The sequence below is a fragment of the Tetrao urogallus genome (assembly GCF_951394365.1).
Source record: "Tetrao urogallus genome assembly, chromosome: 3".
NCBI classification, from domain to species: Eukaryota; Metazoa; Chordata; class Aves; order Galliformes; family Phasianidae; genus Tetrao; species Tetrao urogallus.
This window is the reverse complement of record NC_136815.1, coordinates 7,661,850-7,682,216: the sequence shown is the minus strand read 5'-3', so window position 1 is coordinate 7,682,216 and position 20,367 is coordinate 7,661,850. Positions and strand designations below refer to the sequence as shown.

The 20,367-nt window shown below is 38.5% G+C and overlaps 1 protein-coding gene across 1 annotated transcript in view; it reads left to right on the top strand.

Moving 5' to 3' along the window:
• TG (thyroglobulin) overlaps positions 1–20,367 on the top strand; it is a gene marked incomplete at both ends in the record, with an annotated part of 138,390 nt that overhangs the window by 98,350 nt on the left and 19,673 nt on the right. The window contains 3 exons of the mRNA XM_079534017.1: positions 11,709–11,873; positions 12,576–12,743; positions 19,677–19,858. Coding sequence (XP_079390143.1) covers positions 11,709–11,873; positions 12,576–12,743; positions 19,677–19,858 — 515 coding nt within the window. The remainder of the gene's footprint in view (positions 1–11,708; positions 11,874–12,575; positions 12,744–19,676; positions 19,859–20,367) is intronic.

Genomic DNA, 20,367 nt, shown 5'->3' with positions numbered 1-20,367 from the left:
CACAATAATAGAGAGCTCTACAGGGCTGAAAAGATCATCCAGAAAGATGGGATAAATACCCAGACAGAATCTTCAGTGTGATACAGTAATCATATTTGTCTAGTACTTAAAAAGGCAGTTCATCTCTAGCTAAGCTGATGCCGAGCTGCACTTACCAGAAGCTTGTGCAATTCTGGATAGGTGCCAAATGTGGCAACATGGTTGTGCCCATTTAGAATTTTAACATATGCGACCATCAGTTAGATGAGAATAGCATTCGAATTTTGTGTCACAAAGAAACACACAGATGTGATACAGTCCTACCTCTGTGTGCCCCTTTGTTCTGGATTTTCTGGTATTTGAGGGCCAGAAAAGCAAGTCATCCTACTAGTGAGCAGACTTATAGCACGCTGCTTTCAAGACCATTTCTCACACTCTTAAGATTCATTGACAGAGTGGACCCCATTGTCAGGGGTGCCTGAGTCACTTGGAAAAGTAATGTGGAGCATGTGAATATTATGGAAAAACTTCTGAAAGTTTTACCCTGCACTTGCAAACTTTCTAAAAACACGGCACTTTTAGAATTGTAGAATCACCAAGTTGGAAAGGACCTCCAAGATGATCCAGTCCAACTGTCCGCCTACAACTAATATTTCCCCATTAAACCATGTCCCTTAGTACAATATCTAAACGTTTCTTGAACACCTCCAGGGACAATGACTCAACCACCACCCTGGGCAGCCCATTCCAGCTTCTGACTGCTCTTTTGGCAATGAAATTTTCCCTAATATCCAATCTGAGCCTTACCTGGTGCAGATAAAGGGCCATTCCATCTTGTCTTATCAATGGCTGTGTGGGAGAAGAGACCTTCTGAGCAAGGCACCTTTGTTTTCCTAGATGGTGTATAGGAGTCAAAACTCTAAGCACTGTTTTAAAAACACCTGATATGTTCTTGAAGGCTTGCTGATACACAGCTGGGAATTGACTGCTGTCTAGTCCAGAAGGATCGAGTATGCGTAACACCATGTGCCTGCTTTGTTGTATCTCTGTAGACCACATGGAAAACTAGCTTGGCTCACTTCTACCGTACAAGTTGCCACTTTATATGACCTTGTTTCTGTCAACAGGATGGAGGAGCATACAGCTTAGTGCTGTTCATTTAGAAGAATCTGACTTACGGAAAATAAAAGTGTTACGAAGTACTTTCAGTAATAATGAAGCGCAGTGGCATTTTGGACTTTGATGTCACTAGCATGACAGTTTGCTCTGCTTCATTACATTTTCCAGGCTAAGTTTCACTGTCGCTAATTACTACTGGTGGCAGCATAAAATCTCGAAGATGGCAGAGACATCAAGATATGCTCTAAATTCAAAGCAGAAGTGTTCAATTAAAAAAAAAAAAAATGAATGGAAAGGTTGGGCTTCTGCGATTGATTTGCTAATCCAAAGTGATTAAATGGAAAATGACATTTCAGGCCTGGGTTTCCCACCAAGGATACTTGTCATTGTGTATTTGGGCAGAGTGAAGGTGTTTGCTGTTCCATTAAAGGTGGTGGAGTGAATGTCCCAGGCTATAGCTCAACTCTCAGACATTATAAAATACGATAGAAATGGAAGAAATGGGAAGTTGGACAGGGAGAAGGTTGTTTCTACTTGCATGCTGGCAGTGACACATCACTGTTTTCAGGGTAGCAGCGTATTAATTTGTGTTCTAAGTATTTCTAAAGCAACACTGCACAGAACTCTTAAGTACATGGTAGGTCTTTATGATTTAAGTAGTGTGTGCTTGTATTGAATATTAACAACTTAACCTAAATTCATTGTATCACTTTATGATAAATTGTATGATGGTTTCCTCAAATTTTGAGGTTCTCTGCAAAAATAGACTTAAGACAAAACTGTAGAGCATCTTGCAGCTGAACTCATTCATCATTTAAGTAAACAATGGAACAAGTTTTATAAATGACATTCTTTTGAAATAGAGAATCTGTTCCAGGGCTTGTCAAGTTTGGTATACAAGTAGAGGCTGCATCCTTCAGTTGTACAAGCAGATAATTGTGCCAGACCCGCACAAAATTGCCCACAGACAGCTGTTTGGGAAGAACTGAGGTGAGGTGATTGGTTCCAAACTTACCTTGTTGTAGCACTCCCAAATCCTGCACTGAGAAGTGCAGCTGTTGGGAGGCAAATCAAGCCCACCTCTACTGCAGGTGGAAGGTTGGCTCTGCCTGTTCTCTGGCCTCCTCTGGCTTGCATGAAAACATTATTTTAACCATTAAGACTACATTTTCAGTCTCCCCAGCTTTGGCCCTTTCAATTTGTGCACCTATTGCTTAGAGAAAGCAGGTTGCTGCAGCCACGGCAGTTTGCAAACCCACTACTAGTGCAACCTAATGGGCTTTGCTGCTTTATTTTTGTAACCAAACGGAATGCAAAGAAACATCAGCCAGTTCTGTTTTATGTCCTATTTGTTAAGGGCAGAGCTCTTGGCAAATGTGAAACCATTCAAGGCTGAAATCGTACTGACCTAAATCATGCGTCCCAAAAACCTGCTCTACAATTTGCACCTTCCGTTCCTGCAAGCAGCACATGTAGTAATAATTTCCTCTCACATAATCTGTTCTCTGAGAAAATGTGGCTTGGTAGCACTTAAATGACAGAGCATGGAGGAAAATTCCATTGCTTGGTAAGGATTTTTTCAAAGTTATATTTAAAATGATCAAAGATTAGGAAACGTAAATAAACAGAAATAATACGAGAAGTAAAAAAACCAAAATGTAAGCAGTCAAGAAAAGCTGTTCCATGGGTAATACTGCAGACAAGTAAAATGAGGAAATATATAATTCTTGATATGTTATGCCTTATTTTATTTTTGTTACCTGATTTTGACATTTGTACCTTCAAGGTCTTAGAATGCAATTCTCAATAATGTCCACATGTAAAATCTGAATTTCATTTAGTTTGAAAATGAAGATAACAGTAACCTGTTGGGGTTTTGTTTGTTTGTTTTTAGAGGAAAAAAAAAAAAAAAGCTTTAATTTAACAAATTGAATTTTCTGTGTGAATTTCCCTTAATTCACCATTAATCAAAATTAGCATCCTTTCAATTTTTAGACACTTGTATCTTTGTCATAAGAAAGATCAAGGTAATATCGTGACCAAGGTAATTCGTATGCAAAAATCTAAGTACTCTGAAACAACACAGTAATACCACATCATGCAAACTTTTAACCCTTTGAGGAAAAAGCCCACTAGTCTGTCCATGGCATTTCTCATATTTTGTGTTTCAGTTAGCTATGTTTTGCTGCAGCATGAGGTCCTATGCATCTCTATTAATGCCAGCTTTCAGTAGAAACAGAATTGTAGAAATGAAAAATCATTAAGGTTGGAAAAGACCTCTAAGATCATCTAGTCCACCTACCAAACACTTCTTGTCCCTTCCATGTTTACTACTAGTCCTTATGAAAAGTAGTAAGGCAGGCTTTTCTACTTCTGCCTTAGGTGGTACTTGAAATCCATGGTCTGAATGCTGTAATTACTAAAAAAATAAAGTTCCATGTTGTATAGAGAAAAAAAAAAAAGAAAAAAAAAAGGCAGACTAGATCCTGTCTGCAGATAATCTAAAATGCATCAGATTAATTTTTACCTTCAAATGCTAGGCATGATACTCCAGGTTGCAGTATTTCTCAAACAAGTCGTAGTCACAACACTGCTCTCATGCTGCCAGCAAGGGTGAGCTGATCAAGCCAAGGAGCAGCCAGGCGAATGAGTGTGTTGTGAAGTTCACGCTGTCGTGTAGAGCAGCATTTGCCAAACAGGCCACATACTTCCTCTCTGAGAAACAAGGAAGGCACAAAGTGTTTGCAACAGATGAGGTTTCTGATGCAAGTCACTACCCAAGAAACTTTTATCTATGGGTTGAGAGAAATAGGGAGGTTTTCAACACATTGCATCAGAGCTGGTTGAGAACATGTTAAACAAAATAGCAAAATAACCTTTTTTAAATTAATTGCACAGAAATATTTTTTTTCCCTTTTTCTTTTCCAAAATATATTTGTTCAGTAAAGTTCAGTCCCCAACTGCTCTTTTTCCTATGTTGGCTTTTTTTTTTTTTTTTTTTTTTTTGGACAGACTGGTAAAGGCACTAAAGTTTGTCTCTCACTCTTATTGAGCCTGAATGGGAATTCAAGGTTTGCTCTGCTCTTTACTCTGATCTTGAAGTGCCTCTGTCTGTGAATACATGAAGCTCAGCATTGGACACACAATAAAAGCCTGTATGTGAAGCACACTTTCACATCAGTGTTGTGTAAAGCCAGACCTTTTTCATCTCAGTGACTTAGATGGGGGAACCAGGATCCTTACCTGTTCATTGATCTATCTAAAGCCACTCAGGCACATAGTACTGCAGGAATGAATGAAAAAGTCAGAGCGACAGTATTGCTTTTATGGTCTAGATATGTTTTCAAAAACTCATAGAAGTTATTTGCTGTGGTAAATTAGAACAAACACAAACCCAAGAAACCCAACGTACACACCCAAGATGAGTTCTTGCTTCACACAAGAAGCTCTGAGTAGATGCATATTGTAATGCTCATCTGTTTGATGATGAAAACTAAAAGTGGACAAGTAAGGGAACTGTTGTGTAAGGAGTTACTGGAACGAGGAGACAGTGATTAAATTCTCAGGTCTGTGCCAGAATTGGAGGTTTGGCAATTACAGGAGAATGTCTGTTCTTTTTGATTGGCTGTGCTAGCAGTCCTCACCTTGGACAGGAAAGTGTTAGAGAACTTGATAAACAATTCAATTACAGAATTATAGAATCTTGAATGTTGGAAAAGACCACAGAGATCATAGAAACATGGCATGCACTTTCCCCAGTAGCACTCCCCAAATGGATATATAATATCTCTGGAATTACCAATAGAGCAGAGTTTGGGCAATGTCTGTGCTGGAGATGGGAAAAGGCTGGGCAGAACTCTGCCTTTTCCTAATGCTTCTCACCTACACATGCCTTAGGCTGGCTCTGATTGTCTTTGTGCTTTTACAAGAGATGAACTTACATCTCAAGCTGCATTGACAAGTGTTGGTCTCAGAAGAAAAGAGCAGAAAAAAAGAGTGGAAACTGGATTTGCTTGATAGAACATGCTCCATTGGAAACGCTGGAAATCACATCCATGGTTTGTATTATGCTCATACAAGAACAGAGGAGTTTATAGTGAAGGGAGATAAAAAAAATTTATCCATTTCCACATTACTTTCTGTTTCTGGTAGCTTTTTACCCTTGTGTGATATTGGGAGCCACTTTATCTTTTAAGTGCATTCAGCTGCCTTATTTTAAATTCTACTGATGAAATAATATTTATAACTAAATGGAATAAATTTTTGAGCTTAGTGGGACATTACATATTATCTCAGAAGTACTTATATCCTGTCATTCAAGTCGCTAGCCTGAAGCAGGCACTCAGTGAGTCACATGAGAGAAGAGTGTTGCCCTTGCAGGGCTACTCCTGTCACAGGGATGAGGGATTTGGCAAGAACCATGTCTAAACAAGAAAATCTTAAAAAAGATATTTTTGATGGAAGACAGACTCTCTCCCTGCTCCCCTTCCTCCCTTTTAATCTGAAAATCACAGTTGTAGTAGATGGGTAGGAAGGAAAAAATATTTATTTCCTCTTTCCTATTTCCTCAAAGCGAACCTCCTGATCTCCCATCACAATTTGTGCACTATTTCTCACCAATCTGTCAGAACTTTTTCCTAAATAATTATTTAACTTTGATAGCGGTTCTCTGAGTTGGTCCCAAAGTTTTATGCTCCACCAGGTTCTTTAAGACAGACTCTGAAAGCCTGGAAAAATAGCATTAATGTCTTCACACACAGCCCTGCAGTCTGCCTGTGTTATGAGCCTCTTGCCATCACATAGAATTAGATGTATAAGAAAAGAAAAACCCAGGATCCAAAAATACAGCCCTGCAAGAAAAGAAGTAAAAAGAAGTAAAAAGTAAATTGAAAACCACTTTTGAGAATATTATAAGTCTTATGTAGAGAAATTATTAAGTTCATCTTTGAAAGAGGAGTCAGTGGTCAGTTTGTTGTAGCTCACTTTAGTTTTGCGGAAGAAAAACAGGATATAGAAAGCCTCTTTAATCTGGTATTGAAAGCAACAGAAGCCATTAACTGAAACTGAAAACATCCTCCAACAGAAATAAGGTGCCATTTTCTGTCCAGGGGGTGATTATTTCCAGGACAAGCTGCAGAGGAGAAGATTGTGATGTCCATTTCTTGGTGGTTCTGAAGTCAGCTTAGATGCTTTGCACTTTTAGCCAAATACGAGCCTCATTTTAAGTGATAGGAAGCACTGGAGATCAGCAGTCAGGAAATGGAAGAGCCCAGCCATCCCAGAGGTCAAAACAGGTGACCGATACACCTGGCTGGAAAGCGCGTGCCTGCAGAGCCCCTAGCTCTGTGGGGACACTATCTTTAACAAATGAATACTGGGAAAAGTAGAAGCTTCAGGACAATTCATCTGTTGTAACATGTACATGACTGTTACTATTAGATATATTTCAGCCTCACTTTCAGTGATGTTACTGACACTGCATCGTCCATAATCTGTAGGCATATAGAAAGCCTGCTCCAAAGGGACTTTGCAGCCTTACAACCATCAGAACTGCATTAATTTGAAGGCAGTATGTGTGTCAAAGAGATCAACCTCAGACAAGCAGGGTTTGCAGTTTTGAGTCAGGCTGGAAAAATAAGAAATGATAATGTGAAGAGAGGAGAGAGGTCTGGAGTTTACCGTGCTGATGGTATCTAATTGCAGCAAAGTTTCTAATCATTAGATCCGCTGTGAATCAGTTTTGAAAAACTTTGCATGAGTTTCCAGAATAAATGAGGAATTGAAATGCTGCCTTGCGATGTGTATGGCAAATTGTCCTTTCCGTTTAAGCTGGAGACAGAGGTATAGCTTTACAGTAAGTCTTTATATTCTTATTTATTATCTCATTGGAGATAATAATAGCAAGGGATGCTGTTTGTCTGAGAGTTCTAAACTGTGAGATAGCTGAAGCAGGCACAAATGGTTAGAAGTGCTCAGCAATTGGTAGGAGGATTGGGGCAGACAGGATAGCATCTGTACGGATCTGTGTACTATGATGACCCAAGAGAGCAATCTGTGAGATGGACCGGCCTCAGTTCAGCTGATCACAACCTGACATCAAAACAAGAACTCAGCTTCATTAATACTGATTTGATTCATCAGCACTGTGAGCTGCAACATTTCTTAGCATCTGAATGTCTACCATCCAACATAACCTCTAAATATGAAACAAAACAAAAGAAATGCTTGGAAATCTGATGGTCCCTGACCTAAATAGCGCTGAAAACTTTACCTTCTGTTTGCAACACTGTCACTTGTTGCACGAGGCATTATTGTCCAACACTTCCCAATGCTCGCTCTAATCCTGTGAATGTAGAGGGACTGTGTAATATTGCTGTTTGGGGTTGCACAACATAGCTGCAGCTACTTTGCAGAAGTTCAGTACTGAATGCTTTCATCTGGTTGTAAAAAATGTCATTAGAATTTCCTCTGATCACAGTGGGTCAGTCCATATGGACAACTGCAAAAAGAAGTGATGCTGAGATAGGAAATACCCCATGGCATCAGATGACAAATTTTCATGATCTAATAGCATATCATATTCTTCAGAGGTTTGCTTATAAGAACTGTACTGTGGGTGTATCTGAAGATCTCAGCTGTTACACTTAAATATAAATTTTTAGTTCTTGTGTTTATAGATAGATGAGAATTCCTAAGAGTTAAAAATCAGAGAATTAACAACGACAACAGTGTTTATTATTTTTGAGGTGATCTCATGAGTTTTGTTTTCCTGATCCATGATTCTGTCATGCTGGTGGAAATATGGGTGAAAGCTCACAACTCCTTTATTACTGGACTAATCTCAGAAAGAAATTGTGGCTTTATAGGAAAAGAAAACAAAAGAAATGCTGAGTGCAAGCATTATTTTATGTGTCTTTAGCCTGCCTCTAAAGTGGTTACAGTGTTTAGAAAATATTTCTGCTTAATGTGAAAACTGCTGGCTGAAAATGAAGAAATTTAATTCTGGGCAGTCTCCAGCTTCTGCTGTCACTGCTTTGCTCGTGATTGGTTTATTTTTTGGTGAGGATACAATAAGCCTAAGTTGTGGTACGAATTTGAAAAACAGAGAATTTGAATGGTTTTGGTTGCTTAAATTCTGTGGTGAGACGAACCTTGTTTTCAGAGCCTGAAGTGCATTTCAGATGCACCAAGTGGAGGAAGATGTAATACTATCGCTTCCAAATACTGCTTGAATAATGTCCCAAGGTCCTCCATGTCCAGTCCCAATAAAAATTAAATATGAATAGCAGTAGTTGGACACCATATCTATTTCAAATACCAAATGCAAGACATGCTTCCTGAATACAAACAGCAAAGTGGACATTACCATGTGAAATAGAAGAAAAACATAAGTGGAACTTAAAGGCTGCTCTAACCAGTGAGGCAAAGAAGGGAAAACTTCCTCTAAACAAGTTGTCTTCCCCTTGAACTCCCTCACCCTGTAAACACATTGACAGACATTTGGGCATTTTCTCTTACCTGTAAAGCTTGGACCATGTGTAGTGCTAGCCTATACGCATCCAGTCCTATGAGATGACGATTGACCTACTCAGGCTTTTAGCTCTCCCTCCACAGAGAGAACAGGTTGGATAGAGCTTTTGGAAATCTGGTCTATTGGGTGACCACCTATCTCTGGTAAGGGTGTAGGAACAAGATGATTTTTAGGGTCCCTTTTTACCCAAGTTGTTCCATGATTCTTTGTTTCTATTATCTCTGGGAAATTTCTATCAATCACCATTTGGCTCAGTACTTGGCCTAATGGCAGCCACCTAATTTGTAGAGATCAGAGAGGAGGGGAATTTTGCACAGCTTTTAAAGTCCTTGAGATGTATTCAAAACCAAGCACTTACTAGAAATCTTTGCTTAGTCACTGAGTTTGGACTCTGTCTGTTACCTGTACTCAGTGCTCAATTTACCATCAAATTCAGCCTTTGAATAAGTAATTTCTTTCACCCTCAGAATATGGGAAAACTAAGCCCTCTAATTTTTTAATTTTAATTCGAGATTTTTTTCCTGAATGCTTTAGATGCATTGGATACTTGATAAAGTATGCTGAGCACTTTCAGAAATTGATGTTGAGACCTACGTTTGAAAAGTTCATGCATGAATTTTGTGCAAACCTAGTTCTAATTTCATTGCTCTGCCAAGGAGGCATGCGATTCCTTGCTACACATGAAAATCAAGCAAACTACTCTTCTGGGAGAATCCAACATGAGAAGAATATTGTCCCTTTTCTAGTCTCAGCCATCCCAGTTGGGGTGAATGTGCTCTTCCGAAGGCAGGCAAAAACTCTGCATCCTAGGGACAGACCCACATACACAGATGCTGTCATCAAGGATAGATTTCTTTCTCTCTCATGATCAATTGAGTCAGTGCACCTAGTCAGCAGATGGCTAATATCATGCCTTGCAAATACAAAATAGGCCACAAGTCCCCTGTGAGGTTAAAGCCCATGGCTGACTCATGTTCTCACTTGAATTGTGGTCAGAAGGAAGGAATAAGGCCAAGTAGTGTTTTTTCTCTTCATTTTCAGTCCTGCCCTAATTGGGGACAGACATGACACTTCCAGTGCCCTAAGACATAAAGTCATAGCTTTCTCCTTTACTTATCTGCAACCACCTGAAACTCAGGTTTTAAGCTAATACTGTGCTTGCTTGTATGATTGCTTAAAAAGAAAGGGGAACCTTTCAGAAAGTCAGTAACACTAGAAATATTACATTCTGTGAAATAAAACCACTGTCTCTATATGCAAACAATAACCTCTTTTTTGGAAACCAGTTACTCCAGTTGTGAGCAATGATGTCCTATTAGTACCAGTGGATCTGCTTGTTCAAAGTGTAAAACATTATGGCTGAAAGATTTGAGACAGTTTCTAATTGAGGATTTATTGTTTGCTTTCTGTTTCTTTTTAACAAGTCCTCATTTTTATGCTTTTTTTCTCTCATACAGTTATGCTTTGAGCAAATTCAGTAAACAGTAACTTAATCTGTTCAATAGATCAAGGTCTTTCACATCACACAGCTCTTGGCTTTTTTTAGAAGACAGAAGCTCTTCTTAGCAGTTGTTACAGTAAATCTCTGGAAATTAGTCATTTGAACCATTTCAGAGCTATTCCATTTCCATTCTAGGTCAAATCTTATCAGATTAATGCTAATTTATTTGCATTTTAAATAAATAGTTTTTGTTACTCAGTGGTGTTGTGCCAATATATTATTTCCCTTAATGGCATAGCTATAGGAAAGATCAGAAAAGACTCCGGGATAAAGCCTGGACTAGCCGTGTGCTCTGATTTTGATGTGTTCTGGATCTGGTTAATCTTATGTAGCTTGAATTTAAGAATTATTTTTAAATTGACAGCTAGTGTTTTTCCACCATTAATCATTAGTCCTGGAAGATAAGGCTAAGATGTAAAGATGTTTAGGTTGGATATTAGGAGGAAGTTTCTCACTCAGAAGGTGATGATGCATTGGAACAGGTTGCCCAAGGAGGCTGTGGATGCCCCATCCCTGGAGGCATTCAAAGCCAGGCTGAATGTGGCTCTGGGCAGCCTGGTCTGGTGGCTGGCGACCCTGCACATAGCAGGGGGTTGAAACCAGATGATCATTGCGGTCCTTTTCAGCTGAGGCTGTTCTATGATTCCCAGAGTGTAAGTAAAGAACATAAGCTCATTTTCCCTTTACATAGCTTACTCTGGAATGCTGAGAGACAGAAAACACTCAATAGAATTAAAAACTAAGTGTAAGGTCTGAAAGCATATTTGATGACCACATGAGAAATTTACACTGCACATCACCACAATAATCAACACGTTTCATAGTCAGTGAAAGCTATGGTCGTAATCTAGAGTAAATAATAAATTCATGCAAGCATGGAACTAGAAAGGCTCTGGGTCCAAGTTTTGGTAATGATGCTACTGCACCAAATACTGACTTTACTGCAGTATTCAAATCACAATGTAAAATTGCTTAGGCTTTTGTTCCTGCTACCTCTGTTTACAGCTCTGCTATATCCTCACCCCTTCTTGGATTAGTGATCATAGAGTTTCTAGCTGAAATTTATTTATGGTCAATACAAGTATTCAGTGACCATTTGGTTTTGTACTAGCATTGTCTTAAGGTGTAAGTAGCTCTTCTTCACTGGTTCATTTATAAAGATCATGCACCATCCCAGTCCTTGTTTTTAAAATTTAAGCAAGCCAAATTCTTTAGTGTCTTCTTGACAGATGAGCTCTCCACTTCCTGACATGCCTCACAGCAAATTCTTTTTATCTGTTCCTGTTTGAATGTGTCTCCTTTGAGCAAAATTTTCAGAGTTATTGCATAGATGTGACTCAGATGTAGACATAATGTAGAGACTTTTCAGAGGTCTTCTGAAATTACTGTGACAGAGCTGAGAAACAGCCAGACCTCTCTTTCTCCTTGCTTTGATCATCAGAACCTGCACCTTATTTTTAAATACTAGTGTTCTACATTCTGCAACTATGTAGATTGTGCTTCTCACCTTATTTACCTGCACCAGGGGATCAGGTGTTTTGTTAGGATGTCTTGACTGATGCTGTCTTTCTTTTCCAGGGAGGTTCAGCTTTTTCTCCAGCGTCCATCATCACAAAGAGGAGAGCTCAAGCCCAAGCAGCAGTCCTGGCTGATGATGTGGGATGCCCCTCATCCACCAGTGAGGAAATTGTAGCCTGCCTCCGCCAGTTGCCTGCTCATGTGCTCAACAATGCACAGACTAAGGTACACTGTAGTAATGTGTATGCCATTATGCCATTATGTATGCCAGGAATCAACAAGAATTTTCTATTTAAATAAAGTTATGAGGAAGCATAAAAAATAAATTGGGCTGACTCCCTGTGAGAGAGGAACTGGTTTTGTGGAGTGGCATCCACCTCTTATCTTTGAATTCTTCTTTAGGTTGAAATACTTTTACACTATTTTGACCATGTCTTTCAATATTAATTCCAGTATAGTTTTTGCCCTCTTTCACTCTTATTTCATCTGCACCTGATTGTTACTCTAGAGGAGAAACATTTCTCTGTAAAAAAAAACGAAAAAGGAAATGGGGATGGATATCCACAGTCTCTTAAATGGGAATCTTGTGAAAGTTGCAGTACAGTTCTAGAGATAGATCCTTTACCCACAGCTAAAAACATTCCCTGGCAATACATTATCCAATCAGGACTGGCAGAGATCCAGTCTCTGATTAAAGATAGCATTTCTTTGACTTTAAGACCATCAGTTTTCTTAACCAGTTCAGCTCACTTCACCTATTAAGACTGTCAGTAAAAGCATTGCTTCTTGCAGTGGTGAGTTTGCACTTATATCAGCAGATCACTTGTTCACTATGAATCTGCCAGTTCAGTTCTCTAAAGCATAAGTAAAATGGAAAAGGTAAACTATTTAACTGCACTATTCTTGTTTTGTTTTGTTTTTTGGTAGCTCCTAGCGATAAGTGGCCCATTCCAGTACTGGGGTCCAGTGGTAGATGAAGTTTACCTTCAGGAACCTTTAGCTAAAGCCCTGCAGCGCCCTCAACTTCAGAAAGTAGATCTGCTCATTGGAAGTGCTCAGCAAGATGGATTGATCAGCAGAGCTAAGGCAATTAAGGTAGGAAGAAAAAAGCAATCTTTTCTTATTAGGTTTACCACTGCAGAACATGGTTAATTCAGTCTTTTTCACGCCAACCTTTTTCTGTGACCTTTTTTTCTGTTACCCATAGGAAATAAATGCTCCTGAACAGGTGTTTCTGAATAAGAACTAGGTATGGCTAACAACAACAATTGCCTGATTTTTATAGCTCAGATTTTGAGCTATAACCTGGTGAAATAAAAAATAATTGGGTCCATGAAGTACTTTGGACGTAAGTCCACGAAGCCGTGAAGGTCTTCCTGAAAGATTGTACTTCTTGTAACTTCTGCTCTTGAAGCAGTATATTCACCTCTTCTAGTTCAGCTGCACACCTCTACAGTGGGAACCACAGCACTTCCCATCTAGCACTGCTAAAATTAAACACTGCAAAATGCTAAGAGATCAACAGGATTATTTTAAACAATGTCTAAGAGAACTATGTTGCAATCTTTCTGTAACATTGGAGATTTCACGAAAGGTCAATCCTAGCTTCCCTTTTCAGACAGTCCACAGCACACAGACCTGTTTGCTTAAGAACTGATGATAAAATAATCCCTTTGGATGAAGACTTTTTGATCCACTTGAAGAAAGCTGATATTGCTTCTTTAGTCTTTGTCAGAAGTTTTCTGCTGTTATTTTATGTGCCCTTCTCTTTTGAAATTAATTAAAAGTGGAAGTCAGGCACAGTAAGAGGGTTGTGATCCTGGAGGCTGCAGACACTGATCTGGATCCTGTCAAAAGGGAATAACCCTCAGTAACCCAAGTACAATCATGTGATAGATTAGGAAATTCTAATTAGGAAGTGAAATTCTTTCCTTTACCATTACTTCCACATATGACAGTTGCCTGCAAAACAGAAATGAATTTCCATGCTGAATTGAAAATGATGCACCAAATCAATCATGGTGTTAATGAAACCCACGAGTATGAACAGCCAGTACTGTCAGGTTGAAATGAAAAGAAAAAAAAGGTTTTACTCACAACTTGATAATAAAATGTTGCCTTTAAAAAAGAAAATCTGGGATATCATTGGTTTTTTTTTTTTTACAAAGACTTGCTTAAAATAAGCTTGGAAGGAACTCAGTAAGCTGGTGCAACTATACCCTAAGAAGTGGTTGTGTCTACCTTAATCCAAGAGACCTGTTTTAAAATCCCCTACTACTGAAGTTCAGAGGAACAAAAGGGTTTAACTGTCTTTACTTAGGAGGATAAATAACTTCCTTATTAGTTATTATAATAGTATCTATCTCACTTAAGTTAGATTTTGTTTCAGCTCCAGAAAACTCACAATATTCATTGTAACTGGTTATGTTTTGATTTCTCCTTTTGACTTTCTTGAGCTGTTTTCTTGTTTTTACTGAGATTTTTCTTTTAATCCATATTTTCCTATTTCTACCTTCCTATGTCAACAGGTTTTGAGGGGTTGAGTCAGTAGGACTGCTCTGAGTAGTCTGTTTTCCTATCTATCTTCAGATTGTGTACTTAAAGACATGCTGTGATGTTAAAGCTACCTCATTTTTCCCTTATCCACACACTTCATTAATTTCTAGCAAATGCTAACACTGCCTCCATCACTGAGCAATTTAAGGACCTAAAGAGTTGCAACCAAAGTCAGATGATAAAATCCTGAGTAGGCCACAGACATATTTAACCACAGTGAAAGAAACTAATGCAGGTGGTGGTTGTTACTGTTGGTGCTTTGTTTCCTCTGTCCTAATGACATGGTGATCCTTGATCTGTGCTAGCTCTCCTCTAATCTTCCCACAACAAAAGGAGAAGGATTTGAGACACAACACAACAGCAACTACTCTTCTGTAATTTGAAAGCTTCCCTTGAGGTATTTTTGACTTAGATCTCTCTGGGAAGATAAATGCTAAGGAAGGTGGGTGGGCTTGGCTGGTGGGTAGAGCACTGAACTCAGTGTATACAAACAAGGCACTGTTGTAGTCAAACTAGGAACTAAGTTACTTCAGCTATTCTACAGAGGGGACAGAACCTCCTAGGGTAAAGTAACCCTCTCTTATCAATCAATATTTTAACAGTGAGAAAATCCACCTGTGATTGTGAATGTGCTCCAACTCTGTAATGAAAAGAACAATGTATTAATTTGGGCAGATGAATAGCACAGCTAAAGGGTACTGTAGCAATATACAAAATGGGAAAAGTCATTCCTTTACACAGATGTCTTCAATAGGGTAGCTGGTGAGGAGAAACTTCTAGCCATTTTAGATATAAGGAAGACAAGTTTATCACCTCAGACTGAAGCTTCATATAAACGTTTTAGAAACTCTTAAGCAGTCAACAAGTGAGACCAAAGCTTCTATACTACAATTAGACCTGAAGATGGTAAACACAGTTTGTACTATGTTGTTCTGTGGGGGCTTACTGAAATTTGTTACCCATAGGAAATTGTTGATCGTCTCTGTACTTCTGCTATAAGACTATACTTACGACTGTTCAGACCTTTACTATTGAAAATGAAAGAGAATGACAGAAAGCACACAAGAAACCAGCCCTATGCTAGCAAAACATTTCTGTTTATTTATCATTAAAAGCTGAAGTCTCTTGATGTCTATATCAGACATTCATGCTCAATGTCTTGCCCGTGGTAGTGATGGTTTTATGGCATTCACCTGAATGCTTATTCATGTGAACTCAGACAGATTTACCACTTCCTGGAGCACTGCGTACTCATCTCCAGTGTAGCCATCTGATGGTTGAGACTAAGTGAGAAACAAAGCAGGGTTTGTTTAGGGAACAGCAAGTGGCACCATAATGCACTATGATGTGGCATATGGAGCAGTTAACTCTGAATCCGTTATCACAATTCCCATGACAGACCTTCAGGGATATTAGCTGCAAACAATCATAGATTAGAGCAGCTGAGCAGAAACCTCTAAAAATGTTTATTTCAATTCCCATATGAGCAGAATTGTTTCCCTATGCTATATGAGATGTTCACGTGACAGGATCCAACAGTTCCTATTGGCATTAAATGTACTCATGCTGATGTGTCTCTGTGGTTAGTCTGCCTATTGTGTGCAAGTCAGTACAGCCCTGTTGATGTCCTCCGTATGTTCTGTGCCTGCTGCTTAATCTCTTCTCTGCAAGGACTGTCAACTTTCTTTTTATTTGGAAGACTAAGAATTCACTTTGCATGTTTGCTTCTCTTCTCTTTCCTCCCCATTTATTTGGCTACCCATTCTCAGAACCAGGACATAGGAGAGTGAATAATAGAAATATAGTCTATTTACCCCATGTAAGCAACGGAATCTAAGCAGAGCAGATCTTGCATCATACAGTATAATACAGTCAGTTAATTTCTTCTAATTGGGTGGGTAAAGACATCCAGCAACAGATGGCAGATAAGTGTACATTAGCTGCAATGACCTGGTGAGCAGTGTTCTGATAAATGCCATCAGTGAGGAGAATGGGCTGATATAAGCTCTTTTCTTCATCTTGCAGTTATCTGGAATAACTGAAACACTGCTGAATAGCTGGCAGGGTCTTTCAGCATTTTGTGATTAAGTTTATCAAAAGACATTTAAACTGAGTATCTCTGTACAGTCTGTTAGCATTATCACTACTCCAGTTTCTCAGAAAATTACATTTTGCCTCGTGGAAGATATAAATATTTGTTTACCAACTGCAACATTTTCTTTTTAAATGAAATACTGGACCAGGCTCGCTCAAATGCTCTAGAAGCCATACTGCAGCAAGAACAGTTAGTATTTTTTAGTGCATTATTTAGGCAACATTTATGACTGCTCTGCATCACCGGAGCAGTGGAAAGCAATGCGCCTGCTGTCTTTAATTATTTTCTTACTTATTTATTAAAAAAAAAATATTGAAAACCTCACAACAGCTCAGTGGTCAATTTATACCTCTTTAGAGGTTGGCAGTGTAAATTGTTTTACATAGCATGCAGCTGTTTCTTCTAATCAAGTAGCAGCTGTTGTATCTACTGCTACTTGAAAATTGTTCTTTGGCCATATAGTTTCTAAAGGGGAATATTTTTTGGACATGGAAAACTGGTCAAATTCTGAATGATTAAGATACTTTGTCTTTTTAATGTTTTATGGGTTTTGACTGTATTGTTTTGATTGGTGTTATCATGTTAAAGTCAGATGTTTAAATTACGTTTTATAAGTGGCCAAATCAACTCTTGAAACATCGCATTTCAAAATGTGCAGTGTTAGATGGAAATCTCAAAATGTTTTACAGATGCCAGTTCTGTTTTCATTTGGTTCTGCCTCTGCCAGCTCACCACATCTCATGGATGCCACTCAGTTAGCAATGATTGCTGAGAAAGGTCACCAGAAATTTCTAGGGCATTTTGAAGATCACAGAAACTAGTACACAAGCACAGTAAAAACCTAAAAGCAACCACACTGAGTCAGATTTAAGGCCCAGTTAGTCCAGAACACTGTTTTCAGCAGTGGCTAAGACCGGGATGTTTGTAAGAGTATATAAGCAAATACGATACTTTTGCTAAATGTTCTGAACCCAGAGTACTTCGTAGCTTAGAAACATCTTAACCGGAATTGGTCTGTGTATTTTCTAACTATCAACTGATGTTTTACTTTTCCATTCGCTTCTTCATGAGATTTCATCTTCACCAGTTCTGATATCCACAGTATCTCATGGCAAGTTGATTCTCAGCTTAACCATGCATTGCGTGATGATCCACCTCATTCTCTGTGTTTTTGAACACAGAGAATGAATTTTTGAATGACGTTTGAGGCCTAATAGTTGATGAGGCAGTGAATGATCAGTTCCCAGAACAAATGGTTTCAAACTAAGAAGGGAGATTTAGATTGGATATAAGGAAAATGTTCCTAGGATAAGGGTGATGAGGCACTGGAACAGGTTGCTCAGAGGATGGATGCCCCATCCTTGGAGATGTTCAGTCTGGACAGGGCTTTGAGCAACTTGATCAAGCTGGAGATGTCCCTGTTCATCACAGGGGAGCTGGCCTACATGACCTTTAAGGTTCCTTTCAACTCAAATGGTTCTGTTATTCTATGATTCTATGGAATAAAATAGAAGCAGGAAAGTTGATTAAATTTACTTTACACTTAAGAGCTTTGACTCTGCATCAACACAGGAAAGTATGTTTTTTACCACAGTTGTTAGCCAAATCCTGCAATCTCAATCACCAAATGAGAGATTCCTATTTAGACAGCAGCAGTGTTTCCACTGAATATTACAGACTTGTATTCTACCAAAGCCTTGCAAAAGCTTGATTCTGAATTCTGTGGATTTGCCGTCAGCTCTTTAGTGATAATTTCCATTTCTTGCAGAAAAAATATATGTGTCCATGCTGTATGCAAAGTCAGTGATTTTGCAGACAAGTGCACTACACAGTTTCATATGCGGCGTTCATGCAGACGAAATGACGTGTCATCTGTCAGTTGCTGATCTTTTTTGGATTATAGCCATGTTACTAAAACTGGCACCACACAACTCTTTTCAGTTTGCATGGGCCAAAGTCTAGCAAAAGAAGAATTTATTACAAATACAAGGAGAATTGCCAAGATCTTTTTAGGCCTTGGAATATTTGCTTGTGTTTTGAAATCCCTTGTAAAGTCATTTAATCAAACTGTACAAAGCTTTAAAGCACGTCAGTAAAGACAGGCCTAGGCCTCAGCAGTGGGAGACTAGTTTTCCATCTTTCATTTCTGTGAATCTGTTGAAAAGTAATTATTCCTTACGTACTTTCTGTGTAGGGTTGTGGAAAGAGCTTCTAGCTGCATGATGAAAACCAGCTGCAGGCCATCGAAAGAATATATTCAATAAAGCATCTCTGCTAACTGGACTGGGCAGACACCCTTATATTTTGCTTCAGACTAGCTGCCCAAAATAATATAGGTGGCTTATTAGATCTTTTTCTCTGGCACTCTAGTACTAAATTTCAGCAAGCACGCACCTGCAAGGTGTTCTTTTTAGAAAGGAGTTGTGGTTTTGATTTTTTTTCAGGAAGTTTAAGCTGAAATAAGTTCTTCCAAAAAAGGGGGGGAAAAAAAGAAGGAAAAAAAAAAAGGTGAAAAGTCCAAATTAATACGACAAAAACTTCCTCAAAGAAAGATGTGTTGAAAAATTCCAGCAGTCTTTAGCTTTGTTAAAAATAGGATCAGCTGAACAGTTTGGCGTAGGAGACAATCCCTGCTATCAATAATTCTGCAGAGACATGTGCTCACTGCTCTGGGGAAAATGGCATTATGTTAGGCAAGGTTTCAGTCTCTCAAACTCATGTATAGGGCATTTCACTCTCTGAAAGGAATAGGAGTTATGAATTTTGGAGATTATGACTACTACTCCCATTGAGTTTTGGAGAAGAGTGATTTCTCTTCCAAGGCGAAGGCAGGTATTATTCCAATAGTGACTGAAATAAAGGCTTTATAGCAGACTTATTTCTTTGTAAGCACTGACTGAAGAGTCGGAGTGACGTAGCCATGTGTCAGTGTTCTCTAATGTCCGAAAGTGAGGAGCAATCTCTCTCTCTCTCTCCCCTTTAGTTCTCTCACTCAAACTCATCAGTAAGACAACACTTGGCACATGCACTCTAAGGAAACATCTCTGTTGACTATTTTTCTCTAAGAGCCAGCTGAGTTTTGCAGTATTATAGCTACACCTCACCAAAACTATTTCTACAACTTGGATCAACCAGTTTAGTGATTCAGTCCTATGTTATTTACTGAGGAAGTCAATTTTGCTGCTTGGTGACTGTCTTGGGAAAGTAAAAGTAGGACTGTTCCTTATTTCGTCCTCTAAACCAGAGGTCATGGTAAAGAGAACTCATTCCATCAGAGGGATATCTAAGCCTGTATTGTTCCATAAAAAAAAAAACAAAAAACAAAAAAAAAAAACTGTTTTGATTTTGTTTGCAAATTCCATTTGTTTTGTTCTCAGAAATTTGAAGAAAGTCAAGGAAGAACCAACAGCAAAACAGCCTTTTATCAAGCTCTCCAAAATTCTCTGGGAGGAGAAGACTCCAACTTGTTCATTGAAGATGCAGCTACATGGTATTACTCCCTTGAACATTCAGCTGATGATTATTCATCATTTTCCAGGGCTTTGGAAAATGCCACCCGGTAAGAAACTCATCCTATGATAATTATATAACTGTGGTTATGGAAGGTTTGTTTTGCTTATCTCCAGTGTACATTTATATTCTGAATAACATGATAAATTCTTATGCAAATGAATAGAAAATGGGCTATAATATTTTGTTTTCCACAAAGCTTCCAATAACAATAATAAAACGAAATGTAAGGGGCTTTTATCTTTTGTGAAAAGGTTGAGAAAGTTTTCCAGAACTGTACATGGATTCAAATTACTAATGTTTCTAATATACATTTTTATATCAAAGATGTCTTGTTATCTGCAAACTCTTCATCAATTACTCTTTGAGTCTTCTCATCCCTGCAACAGGGAATATAAATAAATCAGATTGTATTAAAAAGCACTCGCCTTATTATACAGTTATATGCTATTTTTATTCTTCAGAATTTTGGAGACCTTGCAGTGTTGTAGGTTGTAGAAATACATAAATGTTGAAAATCAGTACTTTTTATTATTTTAAGTGGTTGTTTAGGTGAGT